This window comes from Apis laboriosa, unplaced genomic scaffold, assembly GCF_014066325.1.
Source record: "Apis laboriosa isolate Shangri-la unplaced genomic scaffold, ASM1406632v1 scaffold11_cov152, whole genome shotgun sequence".
Taxonomy (NCBI): domain Eukaryota; kingdom Metazoa; phylum Arthropoda; class Insecta; order Hymenoptera; family Apidae; genus Apis; species Apis laboriosa.
This window is the reverse complement of record NW_025221020.1, coordinates 4,856,433-4,869,334: the sequence shown is the minus strand read 5'-3', so window position 1 is coordinate 4,869,334 and position 12,902 is coordinate 4,856,433. Positions and strand designations below refer to the sequence as shown.

The 12,902-nt window shown below is 40.0% G+C and overlaps 1 protein-coding gene across 3 annotated transcripts in view; it reads right to left on the bottom strand.

Moving 5' to 3' along the window:
* Positions 1–114: 114 nt before the first annotated feature.
* The window catches only part of LOC122720163 (probable calcium-binding protein CML11), a 50,104-nt gene continuing 37,316 nt past the window's right edge, over positions 115–12,902 (bottom strand). For all 3 annotated transcript variants that reach the window (XM_043946693.1, XM_043946692.1, XM_043946694.1), the window contains 3 exons: positions 7,623–7,713; positions 2,798–2,854; positions 115–1,908 (listed from right to left, as the gene is read on the bottom strand). In XM_043946693.1, the coding sequence (XP_043802628.1) occupies positions 1,826–1,908; positions 2,798–2,854; positions 7,623–7,713 (231 nt within the window). In that variant the 3' untranslated portion in view covers positions 115–1,825. The remainder of the gene's footprint in view (positions 1,909–2,797; positions 2,855–7,622; positions 7,714–12,902) is intronic.

The window sequence follows — 12,902 nt, the reverse complement described above, 5'->3', positions numbered from 1 at the left end:
GATTGATCGTGTCAACGTCACAATTTTCACAAGGGAAGAGTGATGAATGAAGAAATGGAGGTAGCAGTAAAAATTTTGTTCAGTAGATTTATTAGACCCTTTAAAATATTTGAAACAGCGTGCGGCTCTTATTTGGCGTAACAGTGAGATATCGTTAATAAGGTACACAGTACGAAGCTCAAGGTGAGCGAAGCGATCAAGATCGATTTAAAATTCACAATTCAATCGTTCGATTCCTCGACACATCCTGTATCCCGCGCTCGTAAAAATCGAGCGTGGGGAATCGTGGGATCCGCGATTCCTCGAGAGTTTTTTTTTTTTTTCTTTTCTTTTTCTTTTTCCTTTTCTCTTTCAAGTGCAAGCGCCAGTTTTTCACGTCACGTCCACGTCACGTTCGTCCGTGTTCCCCCAAAATGGCGGGAACGCAACAATCTCTAATAACATAATCTACGATCCGGTTTAACGGATCGCGATCGATCGTGTTTTACTGCGGTGCTTGATTCTTCTTAACTCTTACGTTACTTTTACTTTATAGATGGAGAATACAGTACGTGACTTATACAAGATTAGACGAGAGAGATTAAAATCGAAAAATCCACATATTCTTACGAGAAGAAATCGATTATCAATCGGTCGCTCTTTTTTTTTTTTCTTTTTCCTTTTTTTTTTCTTTTTTTTTTTTTTTCCTTTTTCTAATCGATCGACACGGGCGACCTGGACACCAAGAGATTCGTCGAACGAGTAATTAAGCGAGGAAATGGGCGTTCGTCTTGGGAAAAGGAGCACAATCATTGTAATCTTCGTTTTCTATTTCTTTTTTTTTTAATCCAGAAGAAGATCGTTTTTTTATCAATGGTCGTGTCTCCGTTTCCCCGATCGACCTCTCGCGTCTCGCATCGCATTGAATCGTCGAGCACGGTCCATGAAAATTTCATCGGTCTTTTAGATACTTTGCAGCAGTTAGTTAACGAAGAAGATTAGATGACGCGTCGCTTGTTGGAACGTTATGTTACACGAAACGTGAGCTGATTTCTTCTTTTTTTTTTTTTTTTTCCTCTTATAAGCTACATCTTTCGTATTGCTCACGTTGCAATTAAATATCAAGATCAATATCAATATCATATAATTTTTTTTTTTTAATATAAGAGAAATAATACTAATAATCTCGTTGAAATTGAAACGATCAAATTTCCTTGATGACGCCACGAATTTAATATCGACATTTCGATATATCGCGTAACGAGCCGGTAAAAGATAATTATCGAATAGGGGTGCTCCGATTCGGGTAACATAAAATCGCACCAAGCGTTGTATCTACAATTCTTACGATAGATGCTTGTCGAAAAAGATCCTCTGACATCCTTGATCAAAGGTAACGAGCGTAACAACTAGGCCGTGATGCATCGCGTTTCGAATTGGCGCGATAACCTAATCGTCAGAGAGTGGCTCACTCTATCGGTTCGAAACGCAACTATCTTTCGCGCCGGCGCGAATTTTAAAAATTTCCTTGCCTCTCCTCCGTTACTTTCTTCGTTCCATTCCGTTCTTCTTCTTCTTCTTTCTTCTTTTTCTTTTTTCTCTTTTTGCTTCATTCGATGTACAACGTCGAAGATGAGCAAAAGATATATATATATTTTTTTTTTTTTTCGAAGAAATCGTATCATCGAACATCGGATCGAATTTCGATCCACGACGCTCGAATTACATGCAACGAAATGAATGTCAGAGGGGGGGAAAAAAGTATGCGACGAACGTGTATGTCCGTCGTCCGTTGGCTCGTCGTTAATTCGTTCTATCTAACACAGACACGAGAATAAGTAAAATCCTAGTAGCCCGGGGACAGCACCTCCTCCTCCTCGTCCTCCTCGTCGTCGTCGATCCCCGGCTCTCCGAGCGCGTGGACGAATTCTGGAAACAGGAAGACCCTTTCTTGTAATATATATATGTATAGGCAACCGCGTGTTCTTAAGGACGTCGCAAAAATAGATAGGTTTGTCGATACGATTCACATCTCGTCCCTACTTTTCCCTCCTCTCGAAAACGACAACTTCGAATTCCTCCCGTAGAGTGGGAATAGGATTACGAAAACTTACGGGATTTCGAAAACTTTTCCATAGAATAGAATTATAAAATAAAATTTCTTGTACAACCGGTGTTCGTAAATAATATAAATTCCCGGCAAACTCGATATATGTAACGAGTAGTACGTAACGTACGAGGAAAGTGTCGGAGATTAGATGGAACTGCAAGGAGGGGCGCAAGAAAGAACGAGATAGTTTCTTGGAACCCTAATGCCACGACGAATCAAGCGTCCCTCGTCCGTCGTTTCGAGAAATAAGGATTGGAAAATTACACGAAAATCTTTGGCGCCGAGCCATCTTCGAGGAAAAAAGCAGAGGGAGGGGATAATCGTGATCGAAACGTTCATCGTAGATGGCGGTAATGCAGGTTACCCCGAGAACACGGAGCGATCTATCGAATCTACGATACTCGGAAGGGCGGAGGATGCAAATGGCGGAAGATCGAAGCGATTTTTTTCGTTTCGATTACAATTTCAACCCGATGTCCGACACTACTTCTCCGATCCTCTTTAACTTTATCTAGCCAATATTCCAAGATTGTCGATCTTGTCTCCAACGGTATCCCTTATCTCCAAATTCTTTCCAGCGTGTTTCCACCCAAAATTTTTCCACCCCTCCACCGTTCTGGACGGAAGAAAAAGCACGCGCATATCGAGAATTCCCGGCTCCTCGTATTTTTCGATTATTAGAAACTTCTATGGGGGGATAGGGCTTACCGTAGAAATCGATACGACCGTCTCCGTCCACGTCCACTTCCTTGATCATATCCTCGACTGAAACACAAAGAGAAAGGCAGCTTACGTTTTGTGTTTCGTGGCACGATTTGAAAATTATCGGAGGGATAAATCGAGCGAGCAGGGCGGAAATGAATATAGGGTTTTCAGTTTTTTTAGAAGAAAAAAAATTCGTGATACCTTTATGACACTTTCTTACCAGTTTACGTAACTAACGTACATTTCACGGTGGAAATTTTATTATCATCTATTCTATCTTTTATCGTTTCGTTTTTTTTATGTCGATAGAAAAATGGCTAGAAAAATGTATAAAATAAAAATATAAAAAGTATAAAAAAAAAAGATATAAAAATATAAAACTTTCACTGTACTGAGAATCGTAAGCGATAAAGAATACAACTACTATCAGTTACGTAGAATGCTATCAGTCCCTGTAACGAGAAAAAAATATTTTATCGATTTTTTTTACTACTATTACTTCGTACGTTTGTATAAATTTCCCCTCGATTTTGCACGTATGTTGCCTAGAGTGTTGTAATATCGCATCGGATTGAAAGCCGATTAGATCGATTGTTAATAGCTTGTCTCAGGTATTAATATCTCCGCCATTAGCGCGCGTGTCATCATAGGATGACATTCACCGACGCGGAAAATATTGCATTTAGCTTGATTAAAGTCACCCATGGATCGTTCGTATGCTAATTGACGAGGCAAAGAGCGGCAATTTAATTTTTCCCCGGCCGCCGTACCCGCCTCCCCCCCTCCCCCCTCCCCAACTCCGTTAAAATCCCAAGTATTAGCGCGCGAAACACGCGTGCGATTAATAATTCCACGGGCTGCGCTTGCCCCCGTGCTAAAAACACTTCGATATAATGTAACCGCTTTGCCCTCCCCTCCCCTCCCCTCGCGTGACACGTGTAACGCATGGAAAAAGTGGGAGACGACAGTGGCGCGAGACGTGGCGCGATCGTGAATTTTAATTCCATTCGATAAATTCGATCAATTCGACCGAGTTAATTCCGTTACCGCAAATTTTCGCGTTAATCGTTAAATTTTCCCCTCCCTGATTCTCTTTTCTTTTTTCTTTCTTTTTTCTTTTTTTTTTTTTCGTTTTAATCGAATCCTTCCCCAAGGATCTTAATCTTAATTCGGATTGGATTCGCGTGATTGTAATTAAGCTGCAATCTCGTAATTATTTCGAAGCTTTCGAATCAAGTTGAGTTGAAGATCGAAGATTTTATTTATTGCAAATAGGAGTCATTTCTCTTTACACACGGGGAGATGCTAAGTGTCAAGTATTCCGTTCGATTTATTCGATCGTACTAGTCTCGATTACAATTGATAATCTCAATGGGCGAACGCAACCACCTGCGTTGTTGCGAATTTCCCATGATCCTCCCCGAACGATTAATATTGTACTCCATAATTCCCTATTAATTCTAATCACGATCACTTCAAGTTTGCCAAATAAGCCGAAGAAAGTCTCGAGAGACCCACGACCCAGTAAAGTTTCCTCTTTAAAACTGGCTCAACTCGACTAAAAACGTAGTCGAGTACGATATTCTTTTCTTTTTATACGTAATCACAATTTGAAACATCGATTTCAAAAGAATTCAGAACCCTCTTTTCCCTGTTCCCCCTCTTTCTAAATATATTTCTGCTTTCTCCAGCGGTAACTAGATCGCGGATTTTTTATTCGGTTGAAACAAAGAGTACAATAATATTCAATTTATATAATTATATATATATATATATATGTAAATCAAAATTAATATTTATCGCGTAAATTTATTTATATAAAATTTCTCGAATATCATAATACACGATGTATAAAAATAATTTTTTCATGCCCTTTTTTTAAATAAATTGTTTACCCGTTATTATTTACCCGTATAAAATTGAGAACGTATAATACACATTGTTGTTTCAGTATCGTATTGACCTTTTCTGGCTTTATAAATAAACCATTCAGTACATCTCCACTTTTCAATGATATATCAATATATCGTTACGATTAAATATATCGTTCCGATTAAATATATTCAATTCATTATATTCATTATATTATCGCAGTTACGTAAAAAAATATCGAAGGAAGAAAACGTATAGCGCGTTCAATCATATTTTTTTCTTTTTATCTGTATAAAATTAAATATTTTGTCGAAAAAATACATCAAACAAAATATATATATATAAAAAAAAAAAATATATACGTACCCGTATAAAGAAACCACTACCTAATAAAGGCGACACAAGGATTATAGAATGAAGTGATTTTCTCGAAGGGCACGGCCATTATCGTAATCAACTTGGTGGCCTAGAGCAATTATTAATACGTACACAGAAATACGTGTACGGCACAAATTGATTCCGGTCAATTAGTAACCCCATCCCATATATTGGACGGATTATTACGTTACCCAGGTATAGATGGAGATGAATGGGGAGTATACTCGCGCAATTTACCATCTTGCAGCACGGCCACGATGTATTAACGCAACTCTGGACAAATTCTGGCCGAGATGCCTCGCCGAGATTGAATGAAACTTCCGCCCGGAACCGGGGCCGGAACCGGGGATAATCTCATTGTTTTTGCGCGGTCGAGCCGAGTTTGTTAGCTCGCCGTGACCAGAAAAATACGCTATTTTAATCGTAAAATTGTCGATGATACAGGATCTGATAAAGAGGTGAAGAAAAATCAATCGAGAGGATAGAAAGAAAAAAATAAAAGAAGGAAGGAATACGAATGCTGGAAGATAGATAGACGATACAATAATTTGAAGGAAAAATAAAAATTCACGTGATAGATTTCGCAAACGAAATTTTTCAAAGTTATTCGATTTTTTATTTACATTCCCTATTCCGATATTCCCTTTACTTACTTACTGAAAAATAAAATAGTTGCTTCGATTCCCTTTTAATCCTGAATTTCAACGAGATTTGATATTTATATATCACGAATTTATATATCATCGGAGGGGGGGGGAGAGATATACATTTCTCCAAATTTCATCACTTTAACATTTCAAAGATACTTGAAATAAAATATCTCGCGTATCTTTTCATTTATATTTCACAAGATAGTGCGAATCGAATTTCTCGCATCGTAAAAAAAAAAAAAAAAAGAAAGGGATGAAAAAATCTCATATCCAACGAACGTCCTCAACTTTGAGAGTCGTTTCGCGCGCGATAGCGCGTAACAAAATTTCACGCGAACCTTCCTCGTCCCCTGGACGAGAAGATCCATCTCGCGATCGGTCGTAACGCGGCGCGTCTTTGAATTGCAAAAAAGCTCGCGAGATTGCCGCGAAAATTAAGGGAGAAACTAACGGTGGAGAATTGGTGGGCCGAGTTCATTCACCCGAGGAAAAAATTTTGCCAACTTTTGTCCCGAGAAAGGTTCACGAAGCGTCCCCCTCCCAGTTTTCTCACGGATTCCGGTCGTCGAACGAACCGGAAACGGACACGCGAAATGAAATCGAAGAGGGCACGCGCGTCTAATCCCGCGAGATAACAGGGAGAAGCAACGAGAACGAATGTTTTCTTCGAACGGAATCTTATTTTACGTTTCGCGATAATAACAGCAAAAAAGTAGGTTGTCTCCCACGTTCCCTTGTTTCGCTTCATTTTCCACGGATTTGTTCGCCCTTTGAACGATATTAGAACAGTCTATCTTGCTTTTTTACGAAACGAAGTATATATTTTTCGATAACACGCTCGGTTATTCCAGATATTTCGAAAGAGAAATCTCTTCCACGGAGAAGTTTTAGGGTAGAAATTTACGAGAATAAACGGAAGGATGTTTGGCGTGGAGAGGGTTCGCAACGATTTCGGGAGCGCATCCGTGAAAGTTTGTGGCGGTAATCCGCCGCGACAGTTACTCCGTTGCTCGATCCTCCGTTCCCGCGTTTTAAGCGACGCGCGAAGACGGCGCAAGATTGGAATCGATTTGTCGCGACGAAGGACAAGCTCGAAATTGCTGTCGAGCGAAAAGTTTCCATGAACTCCTCCCCCCCCCTCTCTCTCTCTCTCTCTCTCTCTCTCGGCAAGTTTTTGTCTCGGCAGGCATGTTACTTTCCCCCAGTCGCTCGAGAGTTTGCTCGAAAGTCGAATCAATATTTCCGCTTTGCTTAATCAATTTGGAATCGGTTGAGTGCAATTAACTTGCCTCTTAAGTGGTCGTCTGCAATTGAATTAAACTCTCTAACGGCAAATTTGTTAAAACCAGAAGGGGAGGGAGGGGGGACGTGTTTTTAAAACTTTGCAGGGCTTACTTAGACTTCCACTTCCCGCTTCGTGCAGACGCGCAGTGACAGGTGGCGGATCGTGAAAATCTTTCGTAGAAAAATTTGAGTCTTGAACGCGTGAAGAATCGTGGAAAATAATTTTTAAATCGTGCGATATATCGCTCTATGTATTACGACACTTTTCTTAAACTGGCCGAACAATATTCGAATACAGCATACGTTTATGGTATAGCTACCATACTCCATTCCACTTTTCTACGATAAAAGCTCTTCAACCGATGTCACGTTACACTCCTCCTTGACGTTTCATTCACTCGCCACTTCTGTATACTATCATGTTTGGTATATATTTATTATTATTATTTGCACCGTCGATTTATTTATTCAACGACTCTCGATTCGTTTGCGCGTGTTTTTTCTATTTGATTTATTTGTTTCCGACAAAAGAATCAAATATTAAAACACGGGAGAAGAATAGAAAGCCCGTCACCATCGACTATGTATCACAAACGAAACACGATGTTGAATATACACGATGTTGAATCGTGGCAAATACGTACTCTCTTCTTCGGACAAGTCCTCGCCGAGACATTGCAGCACTGCCCTCAAATCGGATGCGGTGATGTATCCTCGATTGTGTTTATCGAATACCTGCAACCGAAGGGAAAGAATCGCTACAGAGATCTTCTTTGTTGTTTTTTATTATCATTATTATTATTATTATTATACTATTGCAAATATAATAGAACGTGTATTTATTCGAACGAATTCTTTCGACGCAATTTTCTCCAACATTTTTGCATTTCAAAGTAGAGGAGATTAAAAGAACATTCAAATTTTACCACTTCCTTTACTATCCAATATATTTAACCAATCGTAATTCACAATTATTACTATCGACGTTCATATATTTAAAATGGAAAGATTGAAATCCAATCTCTATTATTTTTACCTAATTATTTAATCACGTGATTTACCTAAAATTTCTAGAGAATCGCTATTCTAAAGTAGAAGCGATTCAAAAATATCCAAATTCAAACTTTATCACTTTATTCATCCAATATTTCGTATTCATAATTTTCCGAATGCATTTCGATTCCAACGAATTCGTTGTTATCGAAGACAAAAAGTAACTTTTTTTTCGTTTTCTCAAAATATAAAATTCTTCGCCGACACGACGATTAAAGTCTAAGCCTCGCACCATCCGGAACACGTTCCTTTATCTCGAGGCGAATGGGAGGCAGAAAATGGCAGCCGTCTCTTTTCTGCCCGTGACACGGAGCGAAAGGTGATGACAATCACGCGGTGGGGCGATAGTTTCACGAGAAAATACTGCCGCGGGGATAATATCGACGTGCGCGTCTATTATTTATCAGCCGCGCCACGGACGCAACACCGACCCCTATCCCCGACTTTTGTCGAGGATTGATGCCGCTCCTGGGAATGTGGCCACCGTTCCTTTCGACTCGCTCCCCTTCCTTCGCCTCGTTACAAGGCAAATTAATATTTGCCATACCGAGAGAAACGAGGACACGTACGAGAGATAAGAAGTCACCATAGTGTCCATTTGGGATGTGTCCGTTTGGATTTCCGGTGGTGAAATGTGGAAGAAAGTTCATCGACCGAGGGTAACGAGGAGGAGCGGAATTCGAAGGAACGGTATTACTTTTATGGTGGATTTTAATGATGGTTGGTTTTCGATATCGAGGAAATTGTTCCTGTTGTCTTCTCACCGTTACGAGAACCAATTTAAACAGAGAATTTAAAACTTCCTCTCAACTCGAGTTGCCAATACGTATTTTATTAATATTGATGATTCATATTTCTATGCTCTACTGATTCATTCCTCTGTTGAAACGTGGATGTATATTTATGAATTATATATATATATTATAGCATGCTGTTATTTGAATAATAGCGTAATTTGTTCCTCATATTGCGGTTCGATCCATGGGGTTATTGCTTCGCAACGTGTTGAAAATTGCAAAATGAAATTGCACACTTGTTTATTGGTTATCTGGGAATCGCTCAGGTCCAAATTTGCTATTGTATAGATCCATCGTAATACGTGTATAAAGTTAAAAAAAAAAGAAAAAAAAGTTGTACCACGTTGAATGGAATAATGGAACGCGGATTACCAGATGTGCCGAATTGCCGCTTCAATTTCCCATCGTTGCACTTAAGGATCGTCGCTTAAGGCATACGCATAGTTCCTAGAAGAAGAAGAAGAAGAAGAAGAAGAAGAAGAAGAAGAAGAAGAAGAAGAAGAAAAAGTCGAAAAGCTTAACGAGCACCATCTCCTTACGATACTATTCCCTCTCTCTTTGTCTCTTTCTCTCTCTCCTTCGAAAGAGCAATATGCAGTCGCTCTTTATTTCAATGGTGGCACGCATCGATCCTCCTCGTACAAAATGCACGCCTCCCTGTTCCAAGTCGGGAAAACCTACTTTCAGAACAACGCGCGAAACGCTTCACGCCAGATTATTTACAGAATAATGTAAAGTTTCAGCCTCGTTCAGGGAGGCGGAACGACGATAAAGTAACTAAATACTACTTGATATTCGCCTCTTAACCTTTCAACTTTTAAACGAGTTTAACGCACAACAATGGCGCGGCCAACTTTTCTCTCCCCCCTCCTCATCAATTAAACGCGTTACGTTTCGATTTAGAATCGGCTTCCATATGCCGACGGGATAAGGACAAAAACTCGGCTCGACTTTTCTCGCTCCCCCTCCTCCCCCAATCTTCCGCCGCTTTCGTCTCGAGGTGAAAGGTGAGAGGACGTGGCGGGTGATTGCGAATCGACCAGCTTCCAGGTGGTCGGAACTCGGCGAGTCTCTCCCATTACAGTTTAACGATTACACAGTTTTCTGTTTCTCCGTGCTGGAAATCGTTGGCTCCGTTTCCGTTCACCGAAGGAGAACGCGGTCTTTCTCCGGAAGGAGATGGAGGAAAAAGGGAAAGGAAGAAAAATATCTCGAGATACGAGACTTCTCGCGTCGAATCGGCGGTAGGAAATCGCAATCAACCGGCCATTACGCCAATTACCAAATCATTTAGCCCCCTCCCCATTCGTTCATTGTTTGCTAGAGGTCTCGCGGAACTCTCGCGCCGAGCTCGACGAACGGTTCGTCATAATCAACGTTTATATATCGTCGTTTGCATAACCGAGGTGCAAACTCCAGTGTACAATAAACGACCGCGCATCACGCTTTGATGGCAATTTTTGCGCGCTGGTTTCGTCGACGAATTGAACAATTTGGTTGATCGTTCGATCGATCGATCGATCGATCGGAACTGAATTCGGTGAACCGAACCGAATTGGGAATCGAGTTCGAATTATTTAAATCGGACGGATCGGTCTGATTGACCGACTCAGAAAATGAAGTGTTGAACCGATATTTCTTTTTCCTTTTCTTTTTTCCTTAGAATATTGAGAGGAATATTTAGGGTGGACGAGGGGAAAAGTTAATGAAGGAGGGGGAGAGATTCGAAATGAGTGGTCTATGGTGGTTATTATGTATGGAGAAGTAAGTGCAAAGGTTAAGGACGATTAATACAGGTTTCTACGTCAACCCCTGTTGAAACAGTGTCATGGCCGAGCGAAGGAGGCTAATGAGGAAAAATCTGTCGCCCATTGAAGCTTCTGCCAATTTTATCTTTCTATGAGCTCGGTAATAGAATGAAATATCCAACGTATATATAAAATATAGGAAGAAATTGAAAAAAAAGTAATCCAATGAAAGGAAAAACTACGTATAAGATAATTCCAAGAGAAACATTCCTGAATAAAAAATTTTAAAATATATAGAAAGAAATTGAAGAAAAAAAAAAAAAACGTAATTCGATGAAAGGAAACTATACGTATAAGGTAATTCTAAGAGAAACATTCTTAAAATAAAAATTTTAAAATAATTGAATTTTATTCTCATTATTTATCGTGTTATTTTCTCCGACAAACGTGCAGAAAGCGGAATAAATAGAACGTTAATATAATTAACGGAGAATGCAATGACGTTTCAACGAAACTATAACTCTTTCATTTCTTCTACGTATTAATATAATTACGATAAACACACACGTACATGAAACATTGTTCAACGATTTAACGATTTAAAAAGACACGAATAAAATTCTAAAGAAAGTTATAATTACATTTTTCAATAAAAATCTTTCTTAATGAGTAGCATAAATAACGTCAAATTCGTAGATAATTCTCAAAAAAAAAAAAAGAAAAGTAAGTTAAAAAAATATTCGTCCGTCTCTTCCGACAGTCCATCTCTTCAAGACTTACTTCAACCGCATATATATGCTAATGCGAGAAAAGATTAAAATCCTCGATTTTTCGTATCCAATTTATCCGATCTAAGATCGCCCCCTCTCCCATGCACACGATCATTCGTCTCGCGGAGACGCGTGTACGAGTGACAGAATAAATCATGTTCTCTCGAGCCTTAGATAACGAGAGCTAACGGATGAGTGTGTGTGAATGCGTGAGAGAGAGAGAGAGAGAGAGAGAAGCTCCATTCGAAATAGAAGAAGCTCCAAGACGCGAGTATTATCTCGTTTCCCCGACAAATGGGCGGAATTTGGCACGAGCGAATGGCGAAAATGGGGGATGGAATCGAAGAAAGGATTACAGAGGAGGATTGGTAGTCGCGGCCGCGATAAGGTGGTAATCGCGAGGCGTTAAGGCGGCGGCGAGACGCGACGAACGAACGTTTTCGTGATTCGAAAATTCGAAAGGAATTTTCGTTCTCGAGGAGTGTCCGGCGCGAGGAATATTAAGATCTCTCCTCGCTCTAATTCCTCGAACCCTCGTGTTACCGTCGTGACCAATTAGCCCCGTTGTACTAAGCCACCGCCCCGGGTACGGGGACACTTTGCGATATTAAAATTGGCTCCCTTAAAAGCGGCCGCCTTTTCTATTACCCTTGCGCGCGGCCACCGCCTATTTTAACCCCCGTGAACCCTACGAAAAGCCACTTTCGTCGATTAAGAAGCAATTGGTTACCGAAAGGAAAGGAGGGAAAATAATGTGGATCCTTTTTTCTTTTCTCTCGTCGTCGAGCCAAAAGGAAAGCCAAACTCGTTGATTCACGACCGACGCTCGCTTCACGACCTCCTCTTTTGTCGATCTACGTTCGATTCAAAAGCTATCGATACTCTCGAGACGCGGAATGGATTTTCGAATTTGCGTCTCTTCCTGTTCGCTACCCTAAATCTCTTTGCGCGGTTATTTTATCTCTTTTTCGATCCACATATCGGTTGTTGCCGATATGTTATACGATTGATATATTGATATATACATCTGACGAATTCTTTCGTTTTCCATTATAGAATATCGTAATACGATATCGCGAATCTTTGTATCGTTCCTTTGATTCGACTCGTTTCGTTCCTTTTTCCATTTCTTCTTTTTTCTTTTCTTTTTTTGTTTCTTCTTTTTCCTCGTGCGAAAAAGTTTTCTCGCGCGAATCGTTAATTAAACCGTGTTATAAGTTTCGATCAAGTCGTAACACAACTTCGATCGAATTAAACACCTCCGATTGCAACCAATCAACGTTCCATTTTTTCACAACGAAATTCAATTTTCCCGTAATAATTGAATAACCGTCGATCGCGGGATAAATATTAGCCAGGAATCAATTATACGTTAAAAAAAAGAAAAAAACAGTTCTCGATCTAGCGATAAACGAATTAACTCTCTCTAAAAGAGCGACGCATCGAGAGTTAATTTAAACAAATAAGAGCGGAGAAGAAAAAGGGTTGCATTCTCTCTCGGGGAAAAATAATGGCGGCCGGAGATATTCGTTCTCGTATATCTATTTTCTTTTTCC